General features: G+C 44.3%; 1 protein-coding gene across 9 annotated transcripts in view; it reads right to left on the bottom strand.

Moving 5' to 3' along the window:
* Positions 1-19,376, bottom strand: part of RUNX1 (RUNX family transcription factor 1) — a 176,495-nt gene that overhangs the window by 47,898 nt on the left and 109,221 nt on the right. For all 9 annotated transcript variants that reach the window (XM_075771543.1, XM_075771501.1, XM_075771508.1 and 6 more), the window contains one exon: positions 6,524-6,628. In XM_075771543.1, coding sequence (XP_075627658.1) covers positions 6,524-6,628 — 105 coding nt within the window. The remainder of the gene's footprint in view (positions 1-6,523; positions 6,629-19,376) is intronic.

Below are 19,376 nucleotides of genomic sequence, written 5' to 3' on the forward strand. Positions count from 1 at the left end.
CCCCCCGTCACTGTCAGGCCAGGGAATGCTGACCATTCATATGAATTTCATAATCCTTTGCGCATCTGATGGAGAACAGCCAGCACTGTTTTTAGGCGCTGCAGGTAGCTGCTAGCCAGTTAAAGTCCATGTGAAGCAGGTCCTGCCTGCACGTTGCCTGCACTGAGGGATCTTTGCACTGGGGCAGTTACAGCAGCTACAGGTCTTTGCTTTTACTGGTCTTTTCACCTCGTGGGCAGCGTGCCTGCTGGTATGTCAGCATGATTTCCAGTCTGAAACCGACTGCTCGAGAGCACGGGCTTTGCTTCTGGTTCCTGCTGCCAGTGAAAGCCCCCCGGGGTAGCCAGGCAGGGGGGCTCTGAGACCTCAGACAACTGGCTGGTGCTGCGCCAGCCCCCCCAGCCACTGCGAGGGTGCCAACCCCGGCCCGGAGCTGCCCCAGCCCCAAGGGGTTTGCCGAGCAGATGGGATGTGGGGCACAGAGAGGCCTTTCTGGGACAGTGGGGCCTCCGAGAGCTGCTGACTGCACCCAGACATGCAACTTCTGGTCCCGTTCTGTAGCCAAACTTTTAATGTCCAGTGTCAGGCTGCCCTGTGCTATGTGGTGCTCCTGTGCTATACGGTCCTGCGCTAAACCAGAGGGTCCAATGCTATATCACTGGAATAATTCGGGCCGGTCGTGTGAAAGTGCGTGCATAGTGGAAACAGGCCTATTTCCCTCTCACTCTTCGCTTTTCTTCAGAAAACACAAGTCACAAAGGGACAAACTGCCCTCTGCTCTTTCACTCTTTGTGTACTTTCATTATGAAAAATGGGCTGGCGGCATGCACAGCTTTCACAGTGGGGGGAGACGTGCTCAACCGCAGGATGCACGTTTAGGCTGTTGTTCCCTTGCTGCTCTGGGGAACCGCGGAGCTGGCCTGGCTGCCAGGGGGGCTGCTAGGACTGTCCTGCCTGATGTTTAGAAACAGCTCCTTCGGTCTGCAAGCATGCCCTTTTAATAATATTCTGCTTTATTTTATTTAAATGGATTCAATTGCTCATCTTTGTCTGTCTTTTGACGAGACACACACAGAAAAAGGAAACCAACAGTGATTCCTGTATCCATTTAGACACAGCAACGCGAGTCACATTGTGTGAATTTGAGCTAGCGACGTTTTGCAACTTCCCCGAGCCGCTGCACGCTTGCACATAACCATTGCACAAGCCAACTACAAACATCCCCAGAGTGCACCCATAATTTAAGCACTAGTCCGCCCACGTCAGTGTCCCCCAGACAATAGGACGCGGGGACACAACTGCACAGGCGCAGACCTGGCAGCGCGCAACCGTCGGCTGCTCTTGCAGCCCATCCCTTTCTTTTGTCTCCACACAGTCTATTTAGATTGGAAGCTTTCGGGGGCAAGTACCTTAGCCAAGATTTTTTAAAAAGCAATTAGCAAAGTTGGGTTGTGATACTGAGAGGCTGGCGTGCTGTGGAGCACGCAGCTAGTGCTAGCAAAGGAAGAAAGAGTCCCTGGTACATTTTCGTTATATGGACAATCAACTTGCAAATGCCACCTTTTCCCCTTGTATTTTTTTCTGCTAAGTAACTTCTAGGCACTGTAAGTGTCCAGGTGAATGGAAGTATCTGGTAAGTCATCACTGAAATCTATATGGTGGGTCTATTCCAATGACACGATGATTCATCTTTTCACGGTTTCTAAACTGTTTGTTGGTACATGTTAGTCTCAGTTTCCAACAGATGGAGGCACTTGCAGCAGAAAGCAAGCAAGAAATGAAGGCATTTAGTATTATTTCAACTCACTGAGATGAAAAATTTTTGTGGAAAACTGTTTGGCTTTTCCTTGCATGGAAGGCTGAAGGTGGGAGTGATGTGAAACCCTCAGAGGAATCATCCCTCCCCAGCCTGACACGTGCAGAGCCTTCCTCGCTTCTGTCACGGGACGGGCAATGCCAGCTCCTTGCGGGCTCTGCTAAGTCTCCTCCCAGAAGCTGCTCTGGGAGTCCAAGGTCTGTGGGCAAAGGTTGGACGGGGCAGGGGAAAGGATAAGCCGATCAGGTGCACTTCGCACCATCAGTCCTTGGGGATTCCCTAAAACAGACCTCAGGCTGGGCAAGGTTTCCTTCAGAACAACTATAGGCCATGGGCTTTCTTTGAACCTTACAAGTGAGACGGGATCACTTCAGATCAGGGTCTGAGGGTGTCCTTAACTGTGGCTGACCTACAGCGTACCCACCCCCCTCTCCCCCCTAGCTTTGCCAGGAGGCAAAAGAAAATTTCCATTCCTAAAAAGGTACTTCTTGGGCCAGCAGCCTTTTAAGCTCCTTCTCAAATCCTGCTCAGCAATATTATTCTCTCTCTCTCCGCTCCTCAGCATCCTGCCCTTTGATATAAGGATGCCAAAAAAGTATTTGGGAAAACCACATATCTAATACGGGATAATCACATTTAATGCCCAGCTTAACCTTGGACATCTCAGGCCCACTGGGGCTAAATCCATGTAGCCTTTCCCTTTTGCGCCATTTTCAGGCACCTGGTCCATTAGTGAATTTTTTAGAGCTATGTAGGTTAAAACAATTCAATGAGAAAACAGAAAGAAGCAGTCAAAAGACGAAAAACCTAATTTTTCAGCAGATGTACACAGTAGGTCAAATGGCCTAAGGGAAATATTTAATTTAAGAGTCATACTATTTCTACCAAGTTTCCTAACCAAAAGTATTTTCATCAGGAGCACTACTCTTGATCTGGTTACTGCTAATGATTTTCCCCATGGACTTAGCTCATAAAAACATAAATTGCTTTATGAATCATAGAATCATAGAAGTTGGAGAAGAAAATGATGGGTTAGGTCATCTTGCCCTTCTCCCTGACAGTGCAGTATTATTTCTTTTTATAAAAAAATTTGAAAATAAGCATTTATTCAGAGCTGGAGAATGAAAATGCTAAGTTCAAAAGAGATTTTAAAAATACATAATGAAAGCAGTGGAGGAAGAGCCAGATTCTGAAGTACCTTGGCTCTCTCTACAAGCCATGACAATTTGATGAGAAGTATCGTCTGGACAGGCACAGCCAGAAATTCAACAGCAAAAAAAAGGACAATGGTATCAGTCCTGCACATGAGTAATTATCACAGTTGTAAATGTAATTCTGGTAGTTACGTAGGCAAATATGCTGCTAGGCAAAGACCTGGCCATCACAGTGATCACGACCAAATGCGCAATGGGACATGCAAGAACCCAAAGTCTGCAGACCTTTGTGCAGAGTGAAGGTGGCATGTGTGATAATACACACAGTGTTATCATCACCTATTGTGACATCTCCACACATCCCAGTGAGCGAAAAAATCTGTGCTTTGCATATTTGCTTTTGGAACCTTTGGTTTGAATATTTTTCTGTCTTTCAAAAATGGCTTCTAATCCTGCTTTGTATTACTTTTTGAAGTTTTTTCCCCAAGTGTGCTCAGGTGAAGAGAAAACACCCACTTTGAGAACCCGTCTAATTCTGGCTCAGAAACTTTTGATCCAACATTCTCTGAAGACAAAAGAAAATGTTTCTGTTATTTCTTAAGTTAATCAATCTGAAAGGTTTTTTTAAAAAGGAATTTTTGTGTCCTGTAAAGTTCACTAAAAATCATCCTGGTGTGAAGTTCTGACTTTTGTCTCAGATGGCCTCCATCCTTAGAAATGGCCCCTTACCTTGCAGCATTTTTCACAGAGAATGCAGGCACTCGCTAGAATTCAGACTGTCTGAGAACCGTTATAAAGTAAATGAATCAAAAACTGTTGCTGGAGTTGGTTTTGGACTTCAGCATGTTTTTTCTAGATCTTTGTAAGACAGCATTATCTAATTTTGTTCCCATTACTGTCTTCCGTGGATTTCTTTCTAATTGGGACATCTTAGAAAATACATCTCAGTATTTCTATAATTCCTTTAGCTTGAGCGAGCGAGTCATGGATCTGTAAGCATGAACATTCCCAAATATCAATTACTGAAACTAGAAACACTGTAATCTAGCAGTTTGTATTTTGATTGTAATCTCAATACAAGAAGGCAGATATAATTTTAAATCCCTTCAGTACACAGCATGCATGTTTTGAGAAGTCTAACCGCAACTCTTGCATGTGAGATTGCGCAGGTGGCAGCTTTGCAATCTATTTTTGTACAGGCTACACATGTAACTAACCGATCTAATTGAACCAATGCAAAATAGGCTACACCCACCGAGTGAGAGTACAGAAAAATAAATGTATACCCTAAACGCATCAGAACTGTCTCAGAGTGGAGAATGCACTGGCTACCACTTCTTTTTTCCTTCACAGCCAGCGGTGTATTTCTTCAGGCCAATCTGTATCTCAGTCAAATGTATAAAGAGGAGCTATCAGACTGAACGGCAACAGCCGCTGCGATTCAGAAACCCTTGGTGAGAAGTCAAACTGAAGGACTTTGCAGCCCACTGACAAATGAAGGGAGCATAATCCCTTCTATGCTGTGTCACAAATGACTTAGCGATAAAAGGAGCTGCGCGTTCCTCCTGGGGGGGGGGTCTGACCTCTTCTCCTGACACGCATAACGCCTCCACTATGCAGCTGATTTACCTATGACAAAGTGAAGTTATTTACAAGGAAGCTTTTACATACATTTGAGTTGGGAAGATACGTATGTTGCTTCAGTATGTATTATATCTCTACTTCCTTTTTAAAATGTAGAATCTCATTAAATATTAACTATTATACCAACTGAAGAATTGATTTAAAACAGTAGTATGCCTGCAGGATGATTTTGTTTCTTACCGTTCCTGCAAACTCATATTCAAAAAACTAAAGCTTATTTGTTGTCAGCAAACTATGAACAAGCCCAGGTAATTGCATATGCAAATCAGGAACTTACATATACAAATTTATTTTTTTATGTGCACAGCTGCCTGGTTCACCAGGGGTATTTTTCAGGGACAATTCAACCACAATTTTCAAAAAACATAAATACAAACTAAATAAGAATTCTTACCCTGACAGCAGTATTTGTTTTAAAGTCTGGCCTCAAATACAAAAAAATATAGGTCGGATTTTTCCATAAAATGAATGCAGCATCATTATGCAACTCAGACAAATGAAAGCTCGCGAAGAAAACGTACAGGCAAGACATGAGTTTTCTAAACTATTTCAGTTGAAGTTTCAAATCTTTTCTTTTCTTTTCTTTTCTTTTCTTTTCTTTTCTTTTCTTTTCTTTTCTTTTCTTTTCTTTTCTTTTCTTTTCTTTTCTTTTCTTTTCTTTTCTTTTCTTTTCTTTTCTTTTCTTTTCTTTTCTTTTCTTTTCTTTTCTTTCTTTTCCTCTTCCCTTCTCTTCCCTTTTCTTTTCTTTTCTTTTCTTTTCTTTTCTTTTCTTTTCTTTTCTTTTCTTTTCTTTTCTTTTCTTTTCTTTTCTTTTCTTTTCTTTTCTTTTCTTTTCTTTTCTTTTCTTTTCTTTTCTTTTCTTTTCTTTTCTTTTCTTTTCTTTTCTTTTCTTTTCTTTTCTTTTCTTTTCTTTTCTTTTTCTCTCTCCCCGCCCCCCCCCCCCCCCTCAGTTAAGCAACCCCGAGCTACAAGTCTCATTCTCTAGTGGGTGTTTGAATTCTGCTGCTCTCTTCTCCTGGGATGATTCCACTTAAGCAACAGCCAGAACTTCTGCCAAGCATGCAGGAGGATTGCAAGAAACTAACCACAAACCTCAATTTCCACCAGGGCATTTCGATAAAAATATGAAAATGCCCAATTCAGGCTAGTGACTGAGGTTAACGACTGCCTCTGGTAACAGGCAGCATATGTGCTGCAGAAGCATCTATACCTGCGGATCTCCTTTGCCCGCACTTCACTTCACCCCCCCCAAAAACAGCCTGCCCTCGCCAACTGAACAAAACAACCGCCTGTGTGAAAGGTGCAGGTATTCCCCTCGAGATATCAAACCATTCATCTCCTCCTTGTACTTAAGTCTTAAAAAAAGAAGGGGGAAAAAAAAAAGAGGAAAGATTGGCTGTCTGTGAAAATGGGTGCTCCTAAGCTATACAACGGCATGAAGTACAGTGAACTCCACAAGGCAGCAACCAGGTGTCCTCTCTTTGGCATTTATTTATTTTTGCAAGGTGGCTGAGCTTGAAAAGTTAGATCAATGACATATATTGGTTTCCAATGCTTTAAAGCTCTCTTAACATCTGAAAGGCAAGGCTAGCAAGAAATGATGCATAAGGTATACGCTGCCCACCTTTTACCAGCATCCCTGCTGTCAGCTTTTGGGTATGATCCAAGTCATCCCTAGGTAGATACTTTAGAAATGCAATGCAAGTCATATTCTAGATCAGCTGGACACCTGTGAAAAATAAGGCTTCGGGAAGGCATAATTAAAACCATTCATAGGACAGCCTTGGCTTAAAAGACACCCACTGCTCCACATGCATTGGGTATTGCTGCATTTCATGAGGCTGGTGATGAACCCCTATACTAAACCGTCAACTTGGCCTTCTGCAAATGCTGTCATCGGCTCACTTACTTCTGGGTTCGCGAGGTCCGTCCACTGTTATCTTGATGGCTCTGTGGTATGTGGCTACTTGTGGCGGATTTGTGAAGACCGTGATAGTCAGTGTGAAGCTTTTCCCTGCAAGAGGAAAAAAAGTTACTAAGCATATGTGTTGAGAAAAGGCGGACTCCTCATTTCAGCTAGCATTAGAACACACCAAATGGCACTAAAACGCTTGAGCTGTCCGTATCTAAAGACAGATATGTGCCTAGGCAGCGGGGCGTATAATTTCACAACTGCCAGGTGCTGGATGCATTCCCTCCGTGGCAACTGCTCAAAGCATTTGGAAAAAAAAAAATTAATTTCTATTTAAATGATCTACACTTTGTAAAAAAATGAGGTTACCCCAACAGTTGGAGTTTATCTGATCTACATGACTGCTGGTACATTATCTGTACTTTCTAAAGGGTGCTAGTTCAGAGAGGCTTAGAAATTGTGACTGACTCTTCCAAAACTGCCACGGGAATCTGATCAACAGTGCTTGTTAAAATTAAAGGGTGCTCAGATCCCCTAGGCAGCTCGTAAAATCCCATGCTTTGTGGTTGAAGCTAGCATTAGATCAATTCCATATTGCGAACCAGAACCCTTTAAAAATAATCTGCTACTGCAATGCCAAGAAACAAGGGAATGGAAAAAATAATAAAAAAAACCCCCTACAACTCGTCCACAGAGAATTAAAACATTTTATGAAGACAGAGCAGAGTTTTATGCTTAGTTTCTCTATTATTCAGTAAGAAAACTGTGAAGGCCTTTTCAAAATCGTTATGTGCATGGCACAGCTCTGAACTGGGAAAAGTACTCATTTTGATGGCTGCCGGGGAGCGTCTCACATCCCCTTGTAACTGCAAGCCTTCAGATCCTGCTGCCTCTGGATTTGCTTTTGGTCAATGCCAGCATTTACTCTAGGCATTTTTTAAATAACAAAAGGAACTTTCTGCATCTTTGATAAGACCTCATATATACATTCATTATGGCTTTGGCCTGGACAACAGTAAAAACGTTGCCTGTCAGCAGGTTTAGCATAGTTATCTCAGCATCATGGAGGACTCAGATACTGACAGGAATCTCCGTTATCAGTAAGAGACATCAAGGGACATCACCTCAAGTTAGATAACCAGGAACTGTTGTAAGAAAATTGAGGTTCTCCTTCTTCGGGCACATGCTGCGCGAGCTTTCCCATACAGCCCTGTCTGCTTTATTTTACCACTTGGCTCCAGCCCTCCTGAGTGCTAAGTCTCTTCCCTTCTAAGACTTCCCATTTTTATTGTTTGCTTCATTTATCTATATAAATAAATATAAATTTAAATATAAATGTAAATATAAATGCCTGCCACTAGCAGCAATATTTCCCCCGCCCCGCCATGCACATTCACTTGCAATTCAATACTTCTCTTAATGCAGTTCCTACTTTGGTGCTAATGGTCTGCATCAACATCACGGCGAGCACACACACATAGCAGTTACTGGAAACTGTCCTCATCACATCCCTGTGAATTAGGGAGGTATTCTCCCCACTCTACAGATGAGGAACTGTGGGGAGATAAAGTGTCTTGGACAAGATCTCACAGGAAGCCTGTGGCCAGCGATGCTAACCACTTTGGCTGCTGCAAACAAATCCGACTGTAATCCTGAATCACAGCCCTGACAAAACAGAAGCTGAAACACAAGCGTCGCAAATCCCAGGCCAGTGTCTTCCCACCTCCACGTCCTCACTAGGAAGCAGTCCCTGAGATCGAAAGAATTACAACAGAAGCAAAAGTAATTTCAGATCCCTGTCCTGGGGCCTTTGGCCCTCAACTCTTGGTTCCTACATCTACCCAGACCAACGATTGCTGTGTTCTTGGCATTCTTTAAATACCAAATTACATGATAAAGCTTTACAGCTTTGTTACTCTCTCTCAGTCAGCACAACAAATCTTTCTATTAGGCATCAGTAATAAAGTTCAATCATAGAATCATAGAATCATAGAATCACAGAATGGTTTGGGTTGGAAGGGACCTTAAAGATCATCTAGTTCCAACCCCCCTGCCATGGGCAGGGACACCCTCCACTAGACCACGTTGCCCAAAGCCTCATCAATAAACTTCCTTCCAAAAAATTTTTATCACCCATAGCATTAGACTTAACAAATACCAGAGGCTCCTGTAGATCTTCCTTCTTTCCAAAAGTAGTTTCCCTGTATCATTATATACACCTCCTAGATCACTAAGGCTGAAAGAGACTTTGAAAATATACTTATTTTCTTTAATAACCTGTAGTATGTCCATCTTGCTTCACATCGGGGGGGGGGGGTTGAAAACTGCTGATGCATTAGGTAAGGTGCTCCTGCTGTTCTGCTAGAATACATACTCGATTTATTTCTTTAGAATGCTCTTGTGGATTTTCCAGTTAGAAAAGAAATGCAGAAAAAAAAATTTATAACAACAGTGAAATGTAGTAAAATGTGGCCACATTGCCAGTCTACAAGACCAGAATAAAGAAGAGGGAGGTAAAGTTGCTTTCAAGATTTTCTACAGAACGGGGTAGATCTCAGAACCTATTTAAGGTTGTGACACAAGTTGGCAAAAGCAGGAAGATACTTAGCTTACTTCTTGTTGACAGAAGACTATTCATTAACCACATACTGGTTAACCACAAGACTATATAACCATAAACCTACGTGTCACTCATTGCTGCTTACCAATAATTCTGGCTGTGTTTTTTCTCTGGTTATTCTGTTTCATTTACATTTAGCTTTATTAAGTGGTTTTATCACTTTTATTCATAGCTTCTACATTATTCATCATTTATGTGTCTGGTTGACAAAGGTAGATTTAGATTGGAGGTACTGTTAGTGAAATCTGTGTTTTATGGATATACCTGTTTTGGGATGACAGCGGGACTATAAACATCTCCTTTCTTTTATGTATTATGATACAGTTTTTTATTTTCAGTATACACTTGCTTAATACACTTACACACAAGCGCGCGCGCGCACACACACACACACATACGTATGCAACATGCAACAGACTGCACTGGCGGAAGTAATACCAGATTAGACAGTGGAGGCTGTATTCAGGCTCCCTAGCACTGGAGCCTATATCAGGTGCCGTGATTTCTGATGCCTGAGAAAGTGGATCTCCTAACCGTCGGTAGAAGACCTACACTGAGCACTTAGTGTCTCTGCTCAGCTCCGAAAGGGGTGGGTGCCACCAAAACTGAGTCAGACAGCCTGTGTGAAGGACTGACCTCTCTAGTGACTGTAAATAGGCACCAAGGAACTCAAGAACGCGTTCTGAAACACTGGCCTGCTTTGGATGCCTCAGATAGTCATGATGACAATTTGATGACATCCCAGCAGTCACAGCAAGCCAGCGTGTAGCCCTCCATTGGCTGACATCAAAATCTGAGACCCTCTGGGTTAAGCAGTCCCATAAATCTACAGAAAACCATACACAAATTAGCTCGGGTCTATGATGCGTGACTCGGTATATTGAAGCTAATCACTGCTGTGTCATCGTGGGAGTCTTTGCCAATGGTGGAAGGGCTGAAGGGTGATGTCAATGTAAAGCTGTACCTCACTGGGATGCAAGACTCACTTCAGAGGTGGTTGCTCTCTCTGTAACTGTCCCTGGCAGCTCCTAATATTAGGCCCATAGCTCCTCACGAGTACAAGGATTAAATCCTCCAGATGTGGGACAGAGCTCTGCCTTTGGAAACCCTTCCCACAGACATCGAGCATACCCTCACATGTGTAAGGGCAGAGCACAAAACTCACTGCTTCCATCGAGTCTTCCCTCACAACTAGGGTAGGAAAAATTGCTTGGTGATGTTTATTTTTGCAAGAGCAGTAAGGTCAGAACCCTTTTCAGAAAAAATAATGGAAAGAGTAGCATTTCTGGCCAAAATGCAATACTGACTTTTACCTAGAGACCATTGATGGATTTGCTAGAGACTGTACTATCAACAGTGCCCTCAAGACTCACTGCTGATTTGACAGCTGAAGTCGGACAGATTAAACCAGTTGTCCCCAGCTCGTGACTTTACAGAACTGCTCGTGAGATCCCCTGATGCTGTGCAAAGCTGCAAGAACTTAAGAGCAAGCACGAAGCACAACACTGTCCACCAGCGCCTGCTCAGCAGTACTGTTCCTGGAGCAGCAAAAGGTGAAGATCAGCCTCCAAGACCCAAGTATCTGAAGGTGTTTGTGCCCATGCTCTACACTGCAATATAGGAACTTGAAGTCTGCATTCTGTCTGCATCCCGTCTGGCAGAGGCTGGAAGCAAAATGAGCAGTGAGCTCACATCTAACACGATGAGAGATTATTTAAGTGGTCCCCCAGAACAGCACTGAAGGGCTCTAGAGGGAGCAATAGGCTTGTAAGCTATGGCCCCTGGGAATGTTTGAGAGGAACCAAGGGGGGAAAAAATGAATCCCAAGTGACAACATGGTCACATGAAGCTCCTGTGTGCTGCTTTAGTCATCCCTGAGCAGTGTCATGACCAGACGGATCTGGGGGTAGGAAGGTAACGCTTAAAATATTAGTGGCTGCATGGGCAGATGCAAAGGGGAATGAGAACAGACACGCTTTAGGGAAGAGAGGCCACATCTTGAACCTATCACTCCATTTTAATCCACCTTTTTCTCAGGCAAAAAGAGCCATTGATGCCATTGATTCCATTGATGGAGGTTCATCCAAATGAGAACAGAAAAAAAAAGAAGCTAAAGCTTCAGAAGTTTGCCCAGAGTGGGGAGTTGGGGGAAGGGGGGACAAGGGAAGCCAACAGATGATGTGGCTGTAATTACTATCTTTTGCTTTTGGGATTTATTCTGATGATCACAGATGTGTCATTAGAGTTGGGGGTTTTTTGGTGTTGTGTTTTTTTTTTTTTTTAAAATTGTTACAGTAAATTATTTGATAAAAAGAAGAAGATAAAAGGGAAAGGAGCCAAGAATGTTTGTGCTGACAAGGACAAAAGGTATAGATGGAAAAATATGAAATGTAATACACAAATGCAATACAAATTATATTACAGACATTTCTATTATATTAGTAAGATACTTCCAGGTTCTAGTAAGAAAGATTATGATACTTTTTTTTTTTAATCCAGCTCCTACTTTTTAGTGCTTATGTACTTACTTTTATTAAACCATGCTAAATGATCAACTTTATACATCTTTACAATTTCTCACAACATCTTCCTGGGTATCTGCCAAAGCAAAGATGTCTACTGCATTTTAATAACATACCTGGCTGTATCTCTGGGCAGGATGTAATACACACACACTAGCATATTCATTCTCAAATATCAACTGTTATACACTGGGGCCAAATTTCGCCATTCTTATCACTTAAGCTGCTGAATACTCCAAATGTAATCAATAGGATGAGAAGGACCAACCTAATCTGACCTTTCATTAGTTAGCTGCTGCTCATCATACAAGTGAAATATTTTTGTAGGTCTTCAGGTTGCATGTCCAATTGCAAAAAACCTGCATAAGTCCAAATTCTGTGCTCAGATGGTGACTGTTTTCTCCTGCCCCCGGTGACAGTTTCACACTATCGGAATACACCTTTGCCTGTTACGTTTGGTCCACTGGCTATTTCATCTGAAGAGAGGTGCAGCTGAAGTAAGCGGCATCAAAAGAACATCGTTTGTTTACCATCAGCACCACAGATACCACTGAATTTAAATATGAGAAAAAAATGTTATTCACCTCGTCTGCTATGACGCTGTAAATGGTTTACAAACTCTGACCACCATAGACCAACGGTCCAAACAGATAAATGCCCACATGGGGAGATGTCAGCAAATCAGGGTGATTGCCCAGACAAATGCAAGAACTGCCCATGCAAATCAGTTGCATGGGCAACGGATCTGTTTGTGTATTTTTATATGGCTGTTTTGCGGCTGTAAGCATGTGTCAAGTTGGAGATTTGGGAAATACACCCACTTGCCTCCTGCCAAACCAGCCTGGGTCAGCATAAAGGTATACTTTTGAACATTTCTGTCGAGTGTCTCACTCCAGGAAGTTCTTATATCTGTGTTTACATAGCATCTACTTACCCAGAATGAAATCTCCATCGCATTAAATCAATAGGTGTTTTGTTCTGGATTTATATGGGGCAAAGTTGTCATGCAAATGGCCAAAAGTGGCCCTGCTGCAAAATTAGACCCAGCTATGAACTATTGAATTTGCTTTGCAATAAGTTGTAAAGCAACTTGCTCTTGTGGGAACCCGGCTGGTGCTGGCTTCTCCCCTTCCCTTTCCTTCCCAGCTCCCTGCAGCACTGCTGAGTGTTTAACCAAGACGTGCACGTCACTCTCTTTTCATCTGTTCTCCAAAGCTTATTGCCAGCTAACAAGACAAACGCTGTGGTGGAGAGCAGCAGTGCCCCTGCTTTTCCTGCTGCGGCTCTGGGCACTCCAGGTGCTAGAAGGCTGGAGGAAGGTTGTGTCTGGGGTGGAAGAGTTTCAAGGTGTTATTTTGGTGAAACTTATGTACATTTAACCTACGCCAAAACAGGAACTATATTAAGCAACCAAAATGACATAACTGAAATCAAGTAACATTAATAGACATGCTGTCAACCTAAGCAAGCACTAAAATTGAATTTTACCTTAAAACCATTATGTGGGTGATAAGGACAGTTCCTGACACTCTTCTGGAAATTGTTCCTGACAATCTTCTTATTTCATAAATCAAAGGCATAACACTAAGCCTGCAAGCTGTGGACATGAAATATTTAACCAAACAGATGCAGAAGCTGGCTCTATACTTGGTGTGACCTAGCTGTTAAAATAAAGCTGACTGGGGCCCTCCGCAGCTGGACGCACGGCAATGTTTTGTGCGTGCCCCTTGCCATCAGGTGCAGCAGGCACGCTGCAGGACCTGTCCCCTACACTACACGTTCTCCTTTGCGCCGGAGAATGCCCACACAGGCAGCAGGTCCTAAAGTCGCTTTTCCCCTGCTTTGCTGTGCTACAGAGGTACCAACATTCAAATGCCTTTCCTCAGGAAAAAGGGCGTCTTCCTGCTGGTATAAACAAAAAAATGCTAAGACCTTGCATCCCAGAAATGTGTCACCATTGACTCAAAAATCACAGCCTGAACGCTGCTTTTTATCCATTACTGTAGCAACAGGTTTAGTATTTGAGCTGAATCCGTCAGAAGAGTGATTCGCCATTGCACAATCAGGGATCTCTCACATTTTCAAGTGTTGCAAGGGTGGGACTCAGCTCACTAAAACAGCCACAATTTTTCTCTTTTTTTTTTTTTTTTTTTCCAGATGTTTACATTTTAATTTGACAAGAGTTTGTGTGCAGCCAGTTTCACTTCTGTGCTGATGGGCGGTTTCACTTCCCAGTCCCACGTGCTGTCACGATGCTACCGTCCTCCGCCTCCTCCAGCCTTGCAGGGGCCTCTGCGCTAATCCCTTCCCTGACAGCCTGACAATGGGTGTAAAAGTGCGGCCACCGCTGCCGCTCCACTCTGCCTGCGAGGCACCTGGTGGCCCTTCTCCGCTTAAAAAAACTCGGATTTGAAATGCACTCATTTGAAATGTTCATGTCTAAAACATTAGGCGCAAAGCATCAGTCTCAATTGGATTCCTTTGGGTTCCTTCCCTCAGGTTACAGCTTCTACTAACTTAATGTTACTTTTCCCGTGAATGCGCTTCAGCAGAGATGCCACAAAAGAACAATTTATTGTGTTTAGAGCAAAAAAAAACCCGTGGCAGCTGAGTGGCAGGAGATACCAGGTGTGGGTACTAAATGCTCATGGCCATTTATCAGGAAGGGAGCTGCAGTAGAAGACGGGTAGGAGAATAACTCTGAGTTCATGGGAAAGGACATAAATGAACTGAGAAGAGGCATAGGGTCAAGAGATTTGGGACCAAGGTGGCAAGAAGGAGGCCTCTGTAGACAGAGTGTCCTACAATAGTCAGCTTAGGGTGACACCCAGTAGTTAATTTAGACATTAGTCAGTTTTGTATGCCAACATCAACAATCCACAAACACACAAAACCGCCAGGAATCCCCGGATATTGTGATGCTGGGTAATTTCAGAAGAGAGACACTGTTGCAAGCTGTGGTAGGAGTTTGGCGGGCAGGAACATTATTTGTACTTTAGGCTTACGTCCTATGTAAATACCAGCTTTTAGGCTTTGCAACAGAGGTGATATGTGCATCTGTGTGTGTTAGTGCGTGAACCAGAGTAACAACGTCTGACAATTAAAAAAAAAAGTGTTTTTCCATCCTGTTCTGAAAGACAACCCAAGTGACCTATTTTAACTGAATATTTGGGGTGGGATGCCTTCTTAGAGAGAAAGCCTGCAGATCAAGTTTGCAAAATGGATTAAAGCATTAAAAGACTGGGATTGGGGGTGAAGACCTTTTAATGGAAAAGCCAAGCAGCCTCTAACTATAAGTGGAGTTGCTGCAGTAACCACTATAAAATTCTTATGAACTTGGGTGGAGACAATAATTACAGCACAGGAAGAATGAGATGCTGTGGGGTGCCTGGCCTCCGCAGCAGAGTGACAGCACAAGATTACAGTTCGAGTCTTAAAATGCAGTGCTTATTGTTAAAATATTTTTAAGACTTGAAATGTATATATGCAATCTATACAGATGTACATGTCACTAGTGTTTCAACACAGATTTTGAGAGGGTGGAATTATTTTTTCTCCAAAGATGACTCGAATGTAAATCTCTGATGCTCCTACGAGTGGGCTACCTCAAAACCTGAACCTCTGCTCTCAAGCTGTGACCTACTACATATCAGGGAATTTTGATTTTTTTTTTTTTTTCCTCTCAGTGCAATATCATTTTAGTTTTAAATGAAGTGCTTCTCTATACTGGAGCTTGGGCCATTTGTGAATAAGTGTTCAGAAATGACTTAGCGTCCACAAAGTGCATCCAGCTCTAGGGTGGAATGAAGAAACGATCATTCAGCAGACTGCTGTGTCACTGCTGAATGGTTCAGAGAAAGGGAAAAACAGCAACAGGAACACCAGATGGAAAGGACAGTTCAAAACGAAATGACTTAAATGCAAAGCTACCACCTTCTCACAGAAAATGCCTGGGGATCTTTAAGCCTAATAACAGTCCTTAACCCAGCTATAATTTCAAACCATTAATAAGCTTTTTGAGGTAGAAATTATCACCCGCACTTTATAGGCAATGAGAGAGACATGAAAAGGTTAAGGCCCAGATTCACAAGAGGATTTAGCTGCCTGAAGTGGGATTCAGGTTTGATTTAAATGCTTAAGTCCAAAATTACACCCCCTCCCCCCCATCCAGGTGATGCCTAGCAGCAGATACAGTGGATATCTGAGGGGGCTTCCTCTGATGAGCAGCCTTGCACCCTCGAGGCTGCAAGCTCAGCCTCTGGGAAGGAGCAGCTCGGTGTGGTCAGTCCGGCCCTGACCCCTGAGCCCTCCTCTGCCCCTCTCCTGGGGCGGTTTGGTCCAGGAGCTGCTGCTCGGGGCTCACCCATGACTCACCCTCTCCTGGTGGCCCCTTCTCCTGCTTTAAGCATTAGGGCATTTCCCCAGGGAAGGTCCCTGCTCTGTAGGACGTGCCTCGGACGTACACTTTGCACCTCCCCGAAGGGCACCCTGGCCAGATGGCTGTGGTGGGGTGGCAGAGTCCTCAACCCTGGCAGCTCCCCGGCTGGAGGTCCTTTGGGCAGAGAGGTCCTTTGGGCACGCGCCTGGCTCTCGGGGCTGGTGGCTGCAGCATTTGGGGCGAGGGGAGCGCCTCATTCAGGTCTCTTCTTCAAGGACTACTTTTGTGTTTGAACCCATGATTTCCTCACCCCTCGAAGCCCTGTTCTCAAACTTTGCCTAATCGTGAGGCGGGAAAAACCGTGGTGTAATGGGTGTTGTGGTTTTTGGCAGATTCTATTCTGAGGCATCTTCATTTCATGGTGCATTGTCCCGTGAACCTAGACAAAGCCCTGTGAGACCTGGATTTTGTCTCAGTCCCTCTCCATTTTTCCAGCACTGGCTTTTATTTGGGGCCAGACCCATCCTGGCTACCTGTCCAGGCAGATGCTGGTGTACCTTAGTGCTCTGGCACGGAGCTGGAAACAAACATGCTCCTTGCCCTACGGAGCGATGAAGAGGATGACCTCTCGGCATGGCTGCAGGAAGAGGCACCAGGTACAGGGAACAAGGAAGGTGTGGGTTCACTGGAAGAGCAGTGCACTGCTCTGAATATGAAAGGCAAGGAGCACTTTTATGATCATCAGGGCCATTTTAGCAAGCGAGGGACTTCCGCCTGCAGTGGCCTGAAGCAGGTGAATGCCAGAAGACAACCTGACAAGTCACTTCTTCAGTAGCTAGCTGAGCGTGGGAGTGTGCACTGGGACTGTTTACTCTGAGTTTATTTTCTTAGAGGAAGGACTCCTCCGTGCTGTCATTAGACTAATGCAATGCGCATTGATTTCAGAGCTCGGAAGAGGTCTGGGGTCACTCGATGGATATACATGCAGCCAGTGATGGGGGAGATAACGCTGCCATTACAAACTTGGAACCTGCCAAGTTCCACCAGAGACAGCTTTCAAACGTCGAGCAACCTCTGTGGCCTCAGATATGGACGCGGCTTTGTTAGAGTTGTGGTGCATAAAGTCTAGCCTGTGGAAACTTTGTGGCTTTGCCAAAACATTTCCTTTGGTTCCTCCCTAAACTTCAGGGAACTGATGTGCACACACAGGCTGCTCCAAGCACCACCCCGCTGAAGAGCTCTTATGGCATCAAGCCTTCAAAGCAGCTGCTTCCCTCCTCCTTGCCTCTTGCCTCGGCCTCCAGAACCTCCTCCCTCTCCTCCATGCACTGCTGGCTCCCTCCCTGCACCCCACAGCAGGTAGCTCCCTGTCCTCAGAGGGAACGGTTGGAAAAGGCGGAAGGAATTAAGGAGAGTTCCTAGCATGGCACTTTGAGGCCAAAACCTGCTCCCGTGATAAAGGCTTGCACAGGAATCCCAACCTGTGCTGAGAGGCAGCAGGTCTCAAAGGGGATGGATGGGCAGGAAGAGCATCAGTAGAGGAAGGAGAATAAGAGACAGAGATTGATGCAGGACAGAGATTAAAGGAATAAGGTCGGTTTGGAGAGGTTGAGAAAACTGTGCTGAAATAATATAATGGGAAAAAAGCAGAAGAGAAGTAGGATGGGAGCAAAAGAGGTGGACAGTCACACAGCTTTAAGGTAATAGAAGAAAAATGTCTTTTTTTTTTTACTGTTGCTGAAGGGTTTTTAGAAGGGGACACAGACCGATTCAGACTGATGAGGGTTTATGCACATGACTATGCTGGACTAGACTCTCCTGACAGCAACTGTAAGCCACTGATTTGCAACATCCTCATTTCTAATCCTGAGTGAGCTGACAAGAACTGCATGCCATAGGATAGTCATCTGAAGTTCACTAGCCAGCCCTGAAGCCAGGGTCCTAATTCGTCTCTCAGAATGATTTTATTTTGATGACAAAACAGGAGCTGTTATTTGGATTGTAATACAGGTACATACATATATAGGTACATAGGTACACATACACAAAATATTTTTTTTTACCAGAACTCAAGCAGCCTCTGAAGGAGGCAAAACAAAATAAAAACAAAGGGAAAAAAAATAAAAAGCTGAAAGGCAGACAGATCACTTGAAAATATGTAACCTCTTCATCTAGAGAGGTACTTTGTTTTCCTTAAGCAGTATCCTGATAAGACCAACTCCTTTTATCATAGCAAAAAAAAAAAAAAAAAAAAAAAAAGAAAATGCTCAGAGGATAGCATCTGCCTCATCCTCATCGTTAGCCCGAGTTTCAAAAATGTACAAGCAGAGCTCTGCAGAACCAAAAAATAGATTTATTGTTATTGGACTGAGGGCAGTGGTTCAGCACTTGGCATGGCCACTGTTTACAGCAGTAATGCTCCCGGAGACAGGAAGTTCTCCAAATCGCTCTCTGCCATTATTTTTCTCCTGTTGACGCTTTCTGATCGAGAGTTTTTTCACCCAGACTAAATTTTAAGTAACCCAGCAGAGAGTGTTTGGGAACTGGCAAAGCCAGCCGCAGTCATGCTCAGCCTCACAGACCACATGATGTTTTTTGAGTCAAACCCCCGCGTGGAGCTGCATCATACATATACTTTCTTACACAATCAGTGATTCATGCAAACCCGGCGGCACGTAGCGAGTGTGTGCTGAAGACGACTCCGGCGGCACTGGCGTAATGAGAAAGTCTCCCCTCCCCTCCTCCCGCCGCTACGTCCCTGCCAAAGGCCAGCACCGAGGCAGCCGTCGTCTCGAAAGGGCTGGGTTTGCTCATCCATCTAACACCGACCCAGGCTATTTGGTTTGAGATCGCCATCGGCTCCTCCGTACCAGCGCAGGCACCCTGCACGCTGAATTCTTCCACGGCTACTCGGTTTACACAGTAATCTAGATTAAAATTAATGACGCAACTAAGCAACCCTAAGTCACTTTTAGAAATTAAATTACTGCTTCTGGCCTCTATCATTTAGAGAAAAATTCACCATTCGGACCAGACCAGAGGGAGAAGACCCCCGTGACCAGCAGTGGGGCCCCTTCCTTTGGCCGCTGCCCACGGGGCGGCAGGACCGGCAGCGGCAGCCCCGGGGCGAGCGGCGTTGCGGATGCCCAGCTTTCCCACGCCAGGGGCCGTGCCAGCCCGGCGCGACAGCAGGGCTGCAGGGTGACTCAAAGGAGATGCCCATTTCTCTACGGCCAAACCGCCCTCCCGCCGGCTGTAGCATCCTGCTAGCGCCGCATACTTATCAGTCCGAAGTATAAATAAGCGGTTGTTTTTAAACTCTTTCAATTG

The sequence above is a fragment of the Balearica regulorum genome, chromosome 1 (genome assembly GCF_011004875.1).
Source record: "Balearica regulorum gibbericeps isolate bBalReg1 chromosome 1, bBalReg1.pri, whole genome shotgun sequence".
NCBI classification, from domain to species: Eukaryota; Metazoa; Chordata; class Aves; order Gruiformes; family Gruidae; genus Balearica; species Balearica regulorum.